The following is a 14,523-nucleotide window of genomic DNA, read 5'->3' on the forward strand; positions in this document are numbered from 1 at the left end:
CTCACCATCACACATTTTCCAGTCCTCCCACAGACCTTATTCCCCCATCACTCTCTACCCACCTCATCTTTGCCCTACTTTCTCCATCATCACCTGAAGCCCTCCTTCCACACATGACTTATGAGTTGTTATCCTTTCCAGGGTCGGCCCGGAGCTGATGGATCCCGCGGAATGCCAGGAGAGCCTGGTGCAAAGGTAATTCCATAGCAATGTGAACTTGCGCGTGTGTCTCCGTCTGGCATCATGAGAAATGTGGCTGAGGCACAGGGACACTGAACCAGGGCGAGATGTTCTGGGATGGAAGTTTCAAACCTTGATAGTAAGCAGAGGTGTAAAAGAGTGGAGAGGTGGCGAGGATCAGGAGGGAGTTCAGGGGCTTAAGATACAGGGAATCCATGTTTAATGTCAGGAGTGAATGGTAGGCTGAAACCAGAAAGTGAGCTGGATGGGGTTATAGAGACAGAGAAAGGTGTTGAGGATGGAGGGGGTTACAGAGACTGGGAGGGGTGTAGGGACCGGAGGAATGACAGAGATGTGAGCAGATGTAGGGGCTGGAGGGGTTTTCAGAGACATGGAAGAGTGTCGGGGTTGGATGGGGTTACAGAGATGGGGAGAGATGGAAGGGGTTGCAGAGACCAGGAGGGGTGTAGGGACAGGTGACAGAGATAGGGAGGGTTGTAAGGGCTGGATGAGGTTACAGAGACAGGGAAACGTGTCAAGGATGGAAGGGGTTACAGAGATGGAGAGGTGTGTAGGGACGAGGGGCGACAGAGACGGGAAGGTACTGTGAAACATAGAAACATAGAAAACCTACAGCACAATACAGGCCCTTCAGCCCACAAAGCTGTGGCGAACATGTTGTAACCCTCGAACTACCTAGGCTTACCCATAGCCTTCTATTTTTCTAAGCTCCACGTATCCATCCAGGAGTCTCTTAAAAGACCCTATCATTTCCATCTCCACCACTGCCACCAGCAGCCCATTCCACACACTCACCACTCTCTGCATAAAAAAAAGGTACCCCTGATCTCTCCTCTGTACCTCCTTCCAAGCACCTTAAAACTACACCCACTTGTGCCATCCATTTCAGCCCTAGCTAAAAGCCTCTGACTATCCACACAATCAATTCCTCTCATTATCTTGTACACCTCTATCAGGTTACATCTCATCCTCCGTCGCTTCAAGGAGAAAAGGCCGAGTTCACTCAACCTATTCTCATTAGGCATGCTCCCCAATCCAGGCAACATCCTTGTAAATCTCCTTTGCACCTTTACTATGGTTTCCACATCCTTCCTGTAGTGAGGTGACCGGAATTGAGCACAGTACTCCAAGTGTGGTCTGACCATTACCTCTCGACTCTTAAACTCAATCTCATGGTTGATGAAGGCCAATGCATCGTATACCTTCTTAATCACAAATATTCCTGTAGAGGTGTGTTGTTATGTGAAGTCTCAGAGACAGGTCAGTACGAAGTAGAGATATGTTGTTATGTGAACTAGCAGAGATAGGTGAGTACATAGGTTAGTATTGTGTACAGGCATGTTGTTTGATGAAGTGTCAGAGATAGGTCATACTGTGTAGAGGTATGTTGGTATATGAAGTCTCAGAGAGAGTACTGTGTAGACATGTGTCATGTCAAGTTTCAGAGATAGATCAGTTCTCTGTAGAAACAAGTGAAAATCTGTTGCTGCTGGAAATCTAAGTGACAAAATGCTGAAGGCCAGGAAGCATCTCTGGGAAAAAGGACAGTCAATGTTTTGGGCTGAAATCCTTCATCTGTACTGGAGAGAAAAAAGAGGCGTCAGAGTTGGAAGGTGGGGAGAGAAACACAGGGTGATAGGTGTAACTGGGAAAGGGGGAGGGGTGAAGTAAAGATCTGGGAAGATGACTGGTGAAAGAGATACAGGGATGGAGAAGGGGAAAGCTATTGGGAGAAGTCAGGAGGCCACGGAAGAACGAAAATTGGGGAAGAGCACCAGAGGGAGACAATGGGCAGGCAAGGAGATAAGGTGAAGGAGGGAAAAGGAGATGGATAATGGTGATGGGAGGGGTCATTAGTGGAAGTTCGAGAAACTAATGTTCATATCATCAGGTTGGAGGATACCCAAATGAAACATATGGGGTTGTTCCTCCAACATGAGTGTGGCCTCATCACCGACAATAGAGGAGGCCATGGATTGGCATATTGGAATGGGAAGTGGAAGTAAAATGGGTGGCCACTGGGAGATCCCACTTCTTCTGGTGGACAGAGCGTAGGTGCTTGGCAAAATGGTACATGTAGTCCTTTTACACTATGTGAGTCCCAAATTAGGCCACACCACTGTCTTGTACAACTTGAACACAATATCCCATCTCTTGTGCTCAATATTTTTATTTATGAAACCAATATCTCAAAAGGTTTCTTTACAATCTGATCTTCTTGTGCCACCATTTTCAATGAATTAAGGACCTGTCTTCCTAGATCTATTTGTTCTACTGCACTCTTTGCTGCACTACTGCTCATTCTATAAGATCTATCCTGATTGGTTCTACTGAAGTACAACACCTTGCACTTGTCTGCATTAAATCCCATCTGCCATTTTTCAGCCCAGGTTTCCTGCTGGTCCAGATCCTGGTGCAAACTCTAATAGTCCTGCTTTCTGTTCACTACATCCCCAATCTTGGTTTAATATCTTTGGATTCTCCCTGATCTTTTCTCCCTAAAGCTATCTCAGATCTCCTGTTTATCCTTTTGATGTCCTCCTTCAGTGCACTCCTACAACCCTATACTCTTCTAGAGATTCACTTGATTCCAGCTGCCTTGTACATGACCCATGTCTCATCTTTGGCCAGAGGCTTAATATCCCTCATAGTCCAGGTTTCCTTACTCCAGCCATCTTTGTCCTTCACTCTAATGTGGAACATAGAACAGAAACATGGAAACTTTGAAGTGTTGTTATTTTTTGAATTTCTTTCACTTGCCATATGTCCCTTTGCCTGCAAACAACTTACCCCAATCAACTCGAATACCAGCAAAGTTCAACTGGCCCTTAGTTCCAAACTTTCATCAGTATCTGGATCTGGAAAAAATGAGCTGAAAATGGCAGACAGAATTTCATGTAGACAAGTGTGAGGTGTTGCACTTTGGAGGGCAAACCGGGGTTGGTCTTGCTCTGTAAACGGTAGAGCACTGAGGAGTATGGTAGAACAGAAGGATCTACAAATGCATACTGGAAATATACACAACAAATAATCTTGACTCTTGAATGTTGTCCCCTTGCAGGGTGACCGTGGTTTTGACGGCTTGCCAGGACTTCCTGGAGAAAAAGGCAATCGGGTAAGAAACCAGTTTAATACCACACCTTCCTATTGCACTGAACTCCAGGATATCCCATTCAACATGTTCCCACTGAACCTGTCACGTACCCCGCGACCGGGTTAAAAACCAGCAGAAATGGAAAACACTTTGGAGTCTGGTATTACCGTAAACTAATAGTGTTTATTAGTAAACTAAGCAATACAGTACTATAAAATACAAATATATGAAACAGGTTAGCAATGATATATACAGAAGTGTGAAAATAGGAACCAAAACCGGGCTCTTTCAGAGCTAGGGGTAAATGGATACAGTCTTACGATGGTGAAGAGTTCAGTTCAGTTCAGGTCGAGATAGTTGTTTGAGTATCGTTGGAGAGAGAGAGAGAGAGAGAGGTGATGAGAGGTGATGCCGTTGCCATTGATCTTCCCATAGTCTTCCTGTGTGTGGTCACCAACTATGACCATATCACGTACGACTGTTCTTCAGTGGTGGACCTGTCACCCAGGCAAGGGTGGACACACAAACAGTTCCCCACCGGTCACACCTTTTCACACTGTGAGCCACTGATCGATTTCCCCGAATCGATCCTCCAAAACCCCCACCTTCACATGGGTGCACAACGCTCATTCAGTGTCTCGTGGTGTGTCTGCCTGTGTCTTAGCAGACCTGCTTTTTATCTCCACATGCTGGACACTGGCTGTCCATCAACCTGGCTCCTCCCTGCTGTCTCTGTGGAATCTTAACAAGCAGGCAAAGTGTCCTTGGAGAAAAGGTAAATAATCAGCCGCGGAACCATAACATTAAATCTTGTCTCTCTCTCTCTCTCTCTCTCTCTCTCTCTCACATATGCACTGGATGCCTTCCCCTCTCTCTCTCAACAGCAGCACAGGTCAATAGGGTCAACTCTAGACCCCCTTCTCAAACTCGGTTTGCCCATCACAAACCCAAATCTGGGACTATCCCATTCTACATGTTACAAACACAGTGAACTCTAGGAATGTCCCATTCCACACATTCCCACTGCACTGAACTCTGGGAATATCCCATTCCACACGCTTCCACCACACCAAACTACAGGAATATCATGTTCCGCAGAGACAGACAGTGTACTTCAGTATGTTTCCTGAGGTCCCCCATGTTACTGAGGACATAAGCTCACATTGTGTCTTCTGAAGATGAAGCAGTTATACTGTAGGGTAATGTAATTATGGACACCTACATCATTCACAACCACCAACATTGTTGGGGTTCACTTTAAGAGGCTGGTCTGACGTTATGACGTAAGTCAAGTCAAGTCAAGTCAAGTCACTTTTTATTGTCATTTCGACCATAACTGCTGGTACAGTACACAGTAAAAACAAAACAAAGTTCCTCCTGAACCATGGAGCTACATGAAACAATACAAAAAGCTACACTGAACTACATAAAACAACACAAAAACTACACTAGACTACAGACCTACACAGGACTGCATAAAGTGCACTAAACAGTGCAGGCATTACAATAAATAATAATCAAGACAATAGGTGCAGTAGAGGGCATTAAGTTGGTGTCAGTCCAGGCTCTGGATATTGAGGAGTCTGATGGCTTGGGGGAAGAAACTGTTACATAGTCTGGTTGTGAGAGCCCGAATGCTTCGGTGCCTTTTGCCAGATGGCCGTAATTATGTGAAGTTCAGGTTTGGAGTACAATACATGAGTTGTTATGGTTTCTCTTAACATAAAATGCCTCATGTTTTTTCATTTGTGAAAACCTACACTAGTAACCCTGATGCTCTAGGATGATTCCAGAGTTATTGAATGTCGTTTTGAAACTGCCAGAACTTTGGGAGTAAAATGCCATCACTTGGTTTGTACAAGCTGAGGCCCAGTTCATGCTGTAAGAAATCTCTGCTAACAATGCCAAATATTTCCATGTGGTAATGTCACTCAGCAGTTCCACAGCTGTGAGAGTGGTGGGTCTTATTCAACACCCGCCTGAACACGATAACTGCTGTTCGCAGAAAACTCACCTTTTACAGACCTTTGGACTATCAGAGTCTGAGTGCGCCAAACAGTTCCTCTTCAAGCTGTCAGAATGAACCACATGTTCCTGGGAAATCACCATCATTTTTTTATTTTTAAAGAACTCTTCATGCAGCAAATGTCTGGTCAAATTCACATAGCCTTCACTAATGCACCGGTGAAGGACTATAGGGAGCTTGCTAAAATGGACCACTTTCCCTGCCTCAATAAGCCTGGTCAGCAAAGCCTCCAAACAGACAATGCCAGGTCAATGTTTCTACTATGCTCTCTTTGGTACAAATGCTAAGAAGTGCCAACTGCCTTGCAGCTTCAACAGTGCCAATGCATCAGGCTAACAGAGGTCTGTGAACACTGTGGGTTCCAGCTGCCAGGGTTGTTTACTGTTCATTACAGACACCCTTTCAGGGCTATGTGTCCTGTGTGGCGCAGGTGTTCAAGTGAGTGTACTACTGGCATCGCCTATTGATGAGAAGGCAAACAGTGACAAAACTTCATGGGAGGCCGTCAACGGGAGCAGGATCCAGACTTACAGGACACGACAGGGGACATTCTGCTTCAGTGGGCGACATTACACATGGGACTTTGTCCTGGCTGAAGTGGCTAGACCGCTGTTTGGCGCAGATTTCCTGTGTGCCCAAGGACTGTTGGTTGATTTTTAAGATCTGCCATTTTGTGGATGTCAAGACCTTTGAGTTGTTACCCTGTTCCCCCAGTAAGTTCCCCACAACAACTCTGTCAAGCACATGCACGACTACATGTGATTTTACTCGAATGCTGGGTGAATTCCCAAAACTCGTCAAACCCACATTCTCCACGAAAGTCACAAAACATGGGGTTGAGCATCACATTTCCACAACTGTCCCACCAGTCCATGCCGCACACATAGACTGGACCCAGAAAAGCTGGCAACTGCAAAAGGTGAGTTCGCCAAAATTTGAAAGAATTGGCATTGTAAGCAGGTCGAATAGCTCCTGGGCTGCACCCCTCCATATGGTCCCTAAGTCCAATGGTGGTTACCACCCATGTGGAAATCACCATTGCCAAAGTCAACTTAGGGGCTACCATCATGTGCCTGTGTGAACACAGAAACATAGAGAATCTACAGCACATTGCAGGCCCTTTGGCCCCAATATTGTTCCAACCATGTAACCTACTCTAGAAACTGCCTAGAATTACCCTACCACATAACCCTCTATTTTTCTAAGCTCCATATACCTATCTAAGAGTCTCTTAAAAGATGCTATCGTGTCCGCGTCTACCACTTTCACTGGCAGTGCATTCCATGCACCCACCATTCTCTGTGTGAAAAGCTTACCTCTGACACTCCCTTGTATCTACTTCCAAGCACCTTAAAACTATGCCCAACCTGTGTTAGCCATTTCAGCCCAGGGAAAAAGCATCCAGCTAACCACATGATCAATGTCCCTCATCAACTTATACACCTCTATCAGGTCACCTCTCATCCTCCACCGCTCCAAGGAGAAAATGCCAAGTTCATGCAACCTATTCTCATAAGGCATGCTCTCCAATCCAGGCAACATCCTTGTAAATCTCCTCTGCACTTTCTCGATACTATCCACATCCTTTCTGTAGTGAGGTGACCAGAACTGAACACAGTACTCCAAGTCAGTCTAACTAAGGTCTTGTATATCTGTAACATTACCTCATGGCTCTTGAACTCAGTCCCATGTTTGATAAAGGCCAACACACCATACACCTTCTTAACCACACAGTCAACCTGCACAGCAGCTTTGAGTGTGCCATGGACATAGACCCGAAGATCTCGCTGATCCTCCACACTGCCTTAAGTCTTACCATTAATATTATATTCTGTCTTCAAATTTGACCTACCAAAATGAAGTACTTCACACTTATCTGGGTTGAAGTGCCTCTTCTCAGCCCAGTTCTGCATCCTAGCGATGTCCCGTTGTAACTTCTGACAACTCTCCAGACTATCCACAAAGCTCCTAACTTTCGTATCATCATCAAACTTACTAACTCACCCTTCTACTTCTTCATCCAGGTCATTTATAAAAATCACAAAGAGGAGAGGTCACAGATCAGGTCCCTGTGTAACACCACTGGTCACCAACCTCCATGCAGAATACGAATAATCTACAACCACTTTTTGCTTTTGGTAGTCAAGCCTATTCTGGATCCATGAGCAAGATCTGCTTGGATCCCATGCCTCATTTCTTTCTGAATGAACCTGGCATGGGGAAGCTTATCAAATGCCTTACTCTGAGAATGTGCTCTGAGAACATTCCCAAAATGGCTGTGATAACCCTGTTTGGCATTTTTAAGTTTCTGCACATGCCATTTGGAGTGTAAAATGCATCACAGACTTTCCAACAGTTGATGGACTCTATTAAAAGACTTAGAATTTCTTTTTGTTCACCTGGATGACATGCTTGTCACCAGAACATCCAAATCTGAACACGTATCTCATCTCTACACACTTTAGCTAACACAGGTTGATTATAAACTTGCTAAACGCCAGTTTGGGTTGTCAACCATTGACTTTCTTGACCGTCACATCTCCACAGAAGGTGTAAAACCCTTCTCATTAAAAGTATCTACTATTATGGATTTTCCACCACCCCATACCGCTAACATCCTTCATTCCGTGTGCTGCTGAACTTATGCTTCCCTTGTATAGTGAGCTTGAAGTCAATGTCCCTAATCACATGCTTGACTGGTCAGTGGACATGACCAGAGCATATGATGACACTAAACAAGCTCTTTCTAATGCAACCCTTCTGGTGCACCAGCTCCCCAACAATCCATAGCCATTACAACTGACGTCTCAGACTACACTGTGGGTGCTGGTCGGAGGTGTGTGGTGGCTGCTCACTTTCTTCTGCCGGCAGCTCCATCCTCCCGAAAGGAAGTACAGCATCTTTGACTGTGAGCTTCTCAGTCTCCATCTGGCTATCTGTCATTTTTGTTTTCTTCTATAGAGGGTTGCCATTTCACAACATTGTGTACACAAGGCCATCCCTTGTGTACATAATGACCAAAGTATCAGATCCTTGGTCTGCACGGCAGCAATGCCACCTGGCCTACATATCCAAGTTAACAAATGAAGTGCAACACATCAAGGGGAAAAATAATGTCATCCTTCTGGCATTGATGACAATCGCAGATGTGGCTCGGGTATTCATCAGCACTTGGGTTACTCAGTTTGGCACCCTATCTGATATTTCTTCAGACCAAAGTCCCCAATTCATTTCAGACCTCTGGGCTGAGGTGGCCCAGAGCCTTGGCATTAGGCTTCATCACACCACGGTGCATCACCTGCAAACCAACGGCCAATGCAAGCAGTTCCATCGTTCCTTAAAAACTGCTGTGAAGGTTTCAGTAATAAGGAGAGATTAGAGAGACTGAATAATTCCAAGGACCAACACCTGAGGTCAGGATTGAACCCAGTTCGTAGGAGCTGTGAGCTGGTACCACTACCCACTGTCCCACAGATCCACACATGGTCAAAGTCAAGTTAAATCAAGAAATTTTAATATTAGACTATATATATGTTGCCATATACTACACTGAGATTCATTTTCTTGCAGGCATTAACAGGAAAATAAAGAAGTACAATAGAATTTATGAAAACCTTTCTCTTGATGGAACTTTTATGTACTGATTAAGGAAACTTTCCTGAATACAAGAATTTGTCAAAGGTGTTCAGGAAGGTTTCTTTAATCTTAATCACAGAAACTCCAACTAGAGAGCGTGCGATACTAGATCTCCTATCAGGGAATGAGACAGGACAAGTAACAGAAAGTTGTGTAGAGGAACACTTTCCATCTAGTGATCATAATGCTACTAGCTTCAAGGTAATTATGGAAAAGGATAGATCTGGTTCTTGGATTGAAATTCTAAGTTGGAGACAGGCCAATTTTGGTGGGATTGGAAGGATCTGGCAAGTGTGGGTTGGGATTGGTTATTTTCTGGCAAAGGTATACTTGGTAAATGGGAAGCTTCAAAAGGGAAATTTTGAGAGTACAGAGTTTGTATGTTCATGGTAGAATAAAAGACAAAGATAACAGGTTTAGATAACTGTTTTTCAAGAGATAGTGAAGCCTGGTTAAGAAAAAGAAGGAAGTGCATAGCAGGTATAGGCAGGTAGGAACAAAAGAGGTACTTAAGTATAAGAAATGCAAGAGAACACTTAAGAAGAAAATCAGGAAGGCTAAAAGAGGGCATGAGGTAGTAGAAAAAGTACTACCTAGTAGAAAAAGTGAAGGATAAGACCATAAAACATAGGAACAGAACTAGGCTATCTGGCCCATCGACTCTGCTTTGCCATTCAATCATGGATGATCCTTTTTGTTCTCCTGCTCATCCCCAGTTCCTGGCCTTTTCCCCAAATCCTTTGATGCTGTGTCCAATGAAGAACCTATTAATCTCTGCCTTAAATACACCCAACGATCTGGCCACCACAGCTGCCTGTGGTAACAAATTCCTCAAATTCACCACTCTGGCTAAAGAAATTACTCTGTATTTCTGTTTTGAAATAGACACCCCTCTATCTTGAGGTTGTGCCCTCTTGTCCTAGACTCTCCCACCATGGGAAACATCCTTTTCACATCTACTCTATCTAGGCCTTTCAATATTTGAAAGGTTTCAATGAAATTCCCCCTCAATCTTCTAAAATCTAGTGAGTACAGGCTCAGAGCCAACAAACGTTCCTTGTATGATAATCTTTTAATTCCCGGAATCATCCTTGTGAATCTCCTCTGAACCCTCCCCAATGCCAACACATCTCTTCTTAGATGAAAAGCCCAAAGCTTTTCACAATACTCAAGATGAGGCCTTAGCAGTGGCTTATAAAGCCTCAGCATCACATCCCTGCTCTTGTATTCTAGACATCTTGAAATGAATCATAACATTGCATTTGCCTTCCTCACCACCGACTCAACCTGCAAGTTAACCTTTAGGGTGTTCTGCACAAGGATTCCCAAGTCCCTTTGCATCTCATATTTTTCGATTTTCTCCTCATTTGGAACACATTTATTTCTATTACGGAAGTGCATGACCATGCATTTTCCAACATTGTATTTCATTTGCCACTTTCTTGCCCATTCTCCAAATCTGTCTAAGTCCTTCTACATCCTACCTGTTTCCTCAACACTACCTCGCCCTCCACCAATCTTTGTATCATCTGTAAACTTGGCAACAAAGCCATCTGTTCCATCATCTAAATCATTTATATACAGCATAAAAGTAAGTGGTCCCAACACTGACCCCTGCGGAACACAACTCGTCACTGGCAGACAACCAGAAAAGGATCCTACTCACTGCCTCCTACCAATCAGCCAGTGTTCTAACCATGCCAGTAACTTTCCTGTAAAACCATAGGTCTTAACTTGGTAAGCAGCCTCATATGTGACACTTTGTCAAAAGCCTTCTGAAAGTCTAAATATACAACCCTTTATCTATCCTACTTGTAATCTCCTCAAAGAATTCCACCAGGTTCATCAGGCAAGAGTTTCCCCTTAAAGAAAATATGCCTATCTTGTCCTGCATCACCAAGTCCTCCATAACCTCAAACTTAACAATTGACTCCAATATCTTCCCTACTACTGAGATCAGGCTAAGTATTTAGATAGACAGGGACTGATTAGGAATAGTATAGCTTTGTGTGTGGTAAGTCATGTCTAACCAACATTATAGAGTTTTTTGAGGAAGTTACCAGGAAAGTTAATGAGGGCATCACAGTGGATATTGTCAATATTCTCTTTAGCAAGGCCTTTGACAAGATCCTGCATGGGACATTGGTCAAGAAGGTTGATGATCCATAGAACATAGAAATATACAGCACTTTTAACTTGCACTGGACACTTATAACTTGATTTTAACTGACATGTGGCTGTTGTGTTTTACTATTTATTGCTGTGCTTACTATTTGTTGCGTTTGTTATATTATGATTGCACTTGCCTCTGGGAACCGCTGTCTCATTCTGCCCTGCAAAGCTGATGTATGGTTGGAATGACAATAAAGTTTTTGAATCTTGAATCTTGAATTACTGGCTCTTTGGTCTACAACGTTGTGCTGACCATGTAACCTACTCTAGAAACTGCCTAGAATTACCCTACCACATAGCCCTCTATTTTTCTAAGCTCCATGTACCTATCTAAGAATCTCTGAAGAGACCCAATTGTATCCACCTCCACCACCATCGCTGGCAGTGCATTCCACACACCCACCACTCTCTGTGTGAAAAACTTAACCCTGACATCCCCCTGGTACCTATTTCCAAGCAGACAGTGGTAGTAGATGGTTGCTTCTCTTACTGGAGGCCTGTGTCTAGAGGTGTGCTGCAGGGATCAGCACCATTCATTGCTGTTTGTCATCTATAACAATGATCTGGGCGATAATGCGGTTAACCGGATCAGCAAATTTGTGGATAACAATCAATCAAGATTGGGGGTGTATTGGACAGCGAGGAGACTGTCGAGCTTGCAGTTGGATCTTGACCAGTTGGAAAAAAAGGCTGAAAAATGGCAGATAGAGTTTAATGCTGACAAGTGTGAGGTGTTACAGTTTGTGAAGACCAGCCAATCTAGGTCTTACACTTTACACAGCTAGGGTGTTAAAGAAAGCTTGTGGCATATTGGCCTTCATGAATCAGTGTACTGAGTATGAGATTGTATAAGATGTTTCCACTGAGCTTGGGTTGCACTACAACTAGAAGTCATGGGTTAAGAGTGAAAGGTGAGAAGTTTAAGGGGAACTTGGGGGTAACTTCTTCACTCAGAGGGTGGTGAGAGTGTGGGCTGAGTTGCAGGCATAAGTGGTGCATGCGAGATCAATTTTTAAATTAACAGAAGTTTGGATAGGTTCAATACATGGACAGTAGGGTTATGGAGGGCTGTGGTCCCAGTGCAGCTCATTGGGAGTAGGTAGTTTAAATGGCTCAGCATGGACTAGGTGGGCCAAAAGGCCTGTTTCTGTGCTGGCCTTTTCTATGACTCTATCTTGGTGAGGCCTAATTTGGAGTACTGTCTGCAGTTTTGGTCACCTACCTACAGGAAAGATGTAAATAAGATTGAAAGAGTGCAGAGAAAATTTACAAGGATGTTGCTGGACAAGGACCTGAGTTATAGGGAAAGAATGAATAGGTTATGTCTTTAGTCCCTAGAATGTAGAAGACCGAGAGGAGATTTGATGGAGGTATATAGAAATATGAGGGGAACAGACAGGTTAAATACAAGCAGGCTTTTAATGTTGGGGTTGGTAAAACTACGAGAGGTCATGGGTTAAGGGTAAAAGGTGAAATGTTTAAGGGGAACATGAGGGGCAACTTCTTAATGGAGGGTGGTGAGAGTGTGGAATGAGGCAGGAGAGAGTTGATTGACAGCGGGAAGAATGCATCCTAGGTTTTGCACCATGTTGACTGTTTACTGTTTGGTTGTTTCTCTCCATGTTAATTATCTCTCACGTACCTTGTCAACTGTATGTAAAATCCTGGCTTTGCAGATGTAGGTTTGTTAATCACAAGTTATTCCTGCTGGTCTGAATGAACTCCCTCACTGCCATCTCCTTTCAATTAATTTAGCACAAAGCAAATTTGTGCTAGAACTTGCAGGGATTCTGTACGCTGATCTATTGTTTTTCCATCCACACAGGGTGAGACAGGACCTCAGGGCTCCCCAGGGGCACCGGGTGAAGATGGCGTCAGGGTAAGTCATCTCAAAGGTCTTCCACATGAGAAAATGTGCAAATGCTGGAAATCCAACGCAATGCACACAAAATACTGAGGAGCTCAGCAGGTTTCAAACCAAAGCTGTAGCCATAGGAAAACACATGGTCCCAGCTATTCCTGTCTTTGTTCCTGTCCATGTTCCAAGCCTGCACCAGCATTGCTCCCCAACACTTCCCTTGCTATATTGATGACTACATTGGAGCTCATCGACTTTATCAACTTTGCCTCTAGCTTCCACCCTGCCCTCAAATTTACTTGGAACATTTCTGGCACCTCCCTCCCCTTTCTCAATCACTCTGTCTCCATCAGTCTATTTACTGATACTTTTTATAAACCTACTGCCTCTCACAGCTATCTGGACTATACCTCTCACCCTCCACCTGTCATTTGTAAAAATGCCATCCCCTTTTCTCAATTCCTCAGGCTCTGCTGCATCTGTTCTCAGTATGAGGCTTTTCATTCCCTAACTACTGAGATGTCCTCCTTCTTCAGAGAAATGGGTTTCCTTTCCTCTGTCATCAATGCTGTCTTCACCCTCATCTCTTCCATTTTGTGCACATTTGCCCTTACCCCATTCTTCTGCTGCGATATCAGGGATGGGGTTCCTCTTGTCCTCACCTGCCACCCAACCAGAGATAGGGTTCCTCTTATCCCAACATACTACCATACTAGCTTCAGCTCCAGCACATAATTCCCCATAACTTCAGCCATCTCCAATGGGATCCCACCATCAAGCACATCTATCCTTATCTTCCACTTTCCACTTTCTACAGGGATCACTTCCTACGCAACTCCCTTGTCCACTCAAACCTCCCCACTGATCTCTGTCCTGGCACATCTTCCCTCAACACCATTCAGGGCCCAAACAGTCCTTCCAGGTGAAGCGACACTTCACCTGTGAGTCTGCTGGGATCTCTGCTGTATCTGGTGATACTGGTTTGGCCTCCTATATATCAGTGAGATCTGAAATAGATTGGGAGTCCTTTTTGCTAAGCACCTTTGCTTGATTCACCAGGGAAAAACCGGATCTCCTGGTGGCCACTCATTTTAATTCTACTTCTCATTCCCATTTGACATGTTAGTTTATGGACATCTCTACTGCCGTGATGAGACCACACTCAGGCTGGAGAAGCACATTATATTCCGTCTGGGTAGTCTCCAACCTGATGGCATGAACATTGATTTCTTGAACTTCTGGTAACTGCCCTCTCCCACCCCCCACTCTGCTTCACCATTCCCCATTCCTGTTTTCCTCTCTCACCTTATCTCCTTACCTGCCCATCACCTCCCTCTGATGCTCCTCCCCTTCTCTTTCTTCTCTGGGGTCTTCTGTCCTCTCCTATCAAATTCTCCCTCTGACAGCCCTGTACCTCTTTCACCAATCAACATCCCAGCTCTTTACTTCATCCCTCCCCTTCTCCCAGTTTCACCTATCACCTTGTACTTCTTACTCCCTCCCCCCCCCCCAATTCTTACTCTGAACTCTCCTCTT

At 44.4% G+C, this 14,523-nt stretch overlaps 1 protein-coding gene across 2 annotated transcripts in view; it reads left to right on the forward strand.

Annotated features, from left to right (window-relative positions):
- Positions 1-14,523, forward strand: part of col11a1a (collagen, type XI, alpha 1a) — a 386,832-nt gene that overhangs the window by 177,312 nt on the left and 194,997 nt on the right. For both annotated transcript variants that reach the window (XM_073062463.1, XM_073062464.1), the window contains 3 exons: positions 142-195; positions 3,263-3,316; positions 12,955-13,008. In XM_073062463.1, coding sequence (XP_072918564.1) covers positions 142-195; positions 3,263-3,316; positions 12,955-13,008 — 162 coding nt within the window. The remainder of the gene's footprint in view (positions 1-141; positions 196-3,262; positions 3,317-12,954; positions 13,009-14,523) is intronic.

The sequence above is a fragment of the Hemitrygon akajei genome, chromosome 12 (genome assembly GCF_048418815.1).
Source record: "Hemitrygon akajei chromosome 12, sHemAka1.3, whole genome shotgun sequence".
In the NCBI taxonomy this organism is placed as follows: Eukaryota; Metazoa; Chordata; class Chondrichthyes; order Myliobatiformes; family Dasyatidae; genus Hemitrygon; species Hemitrygon akajei.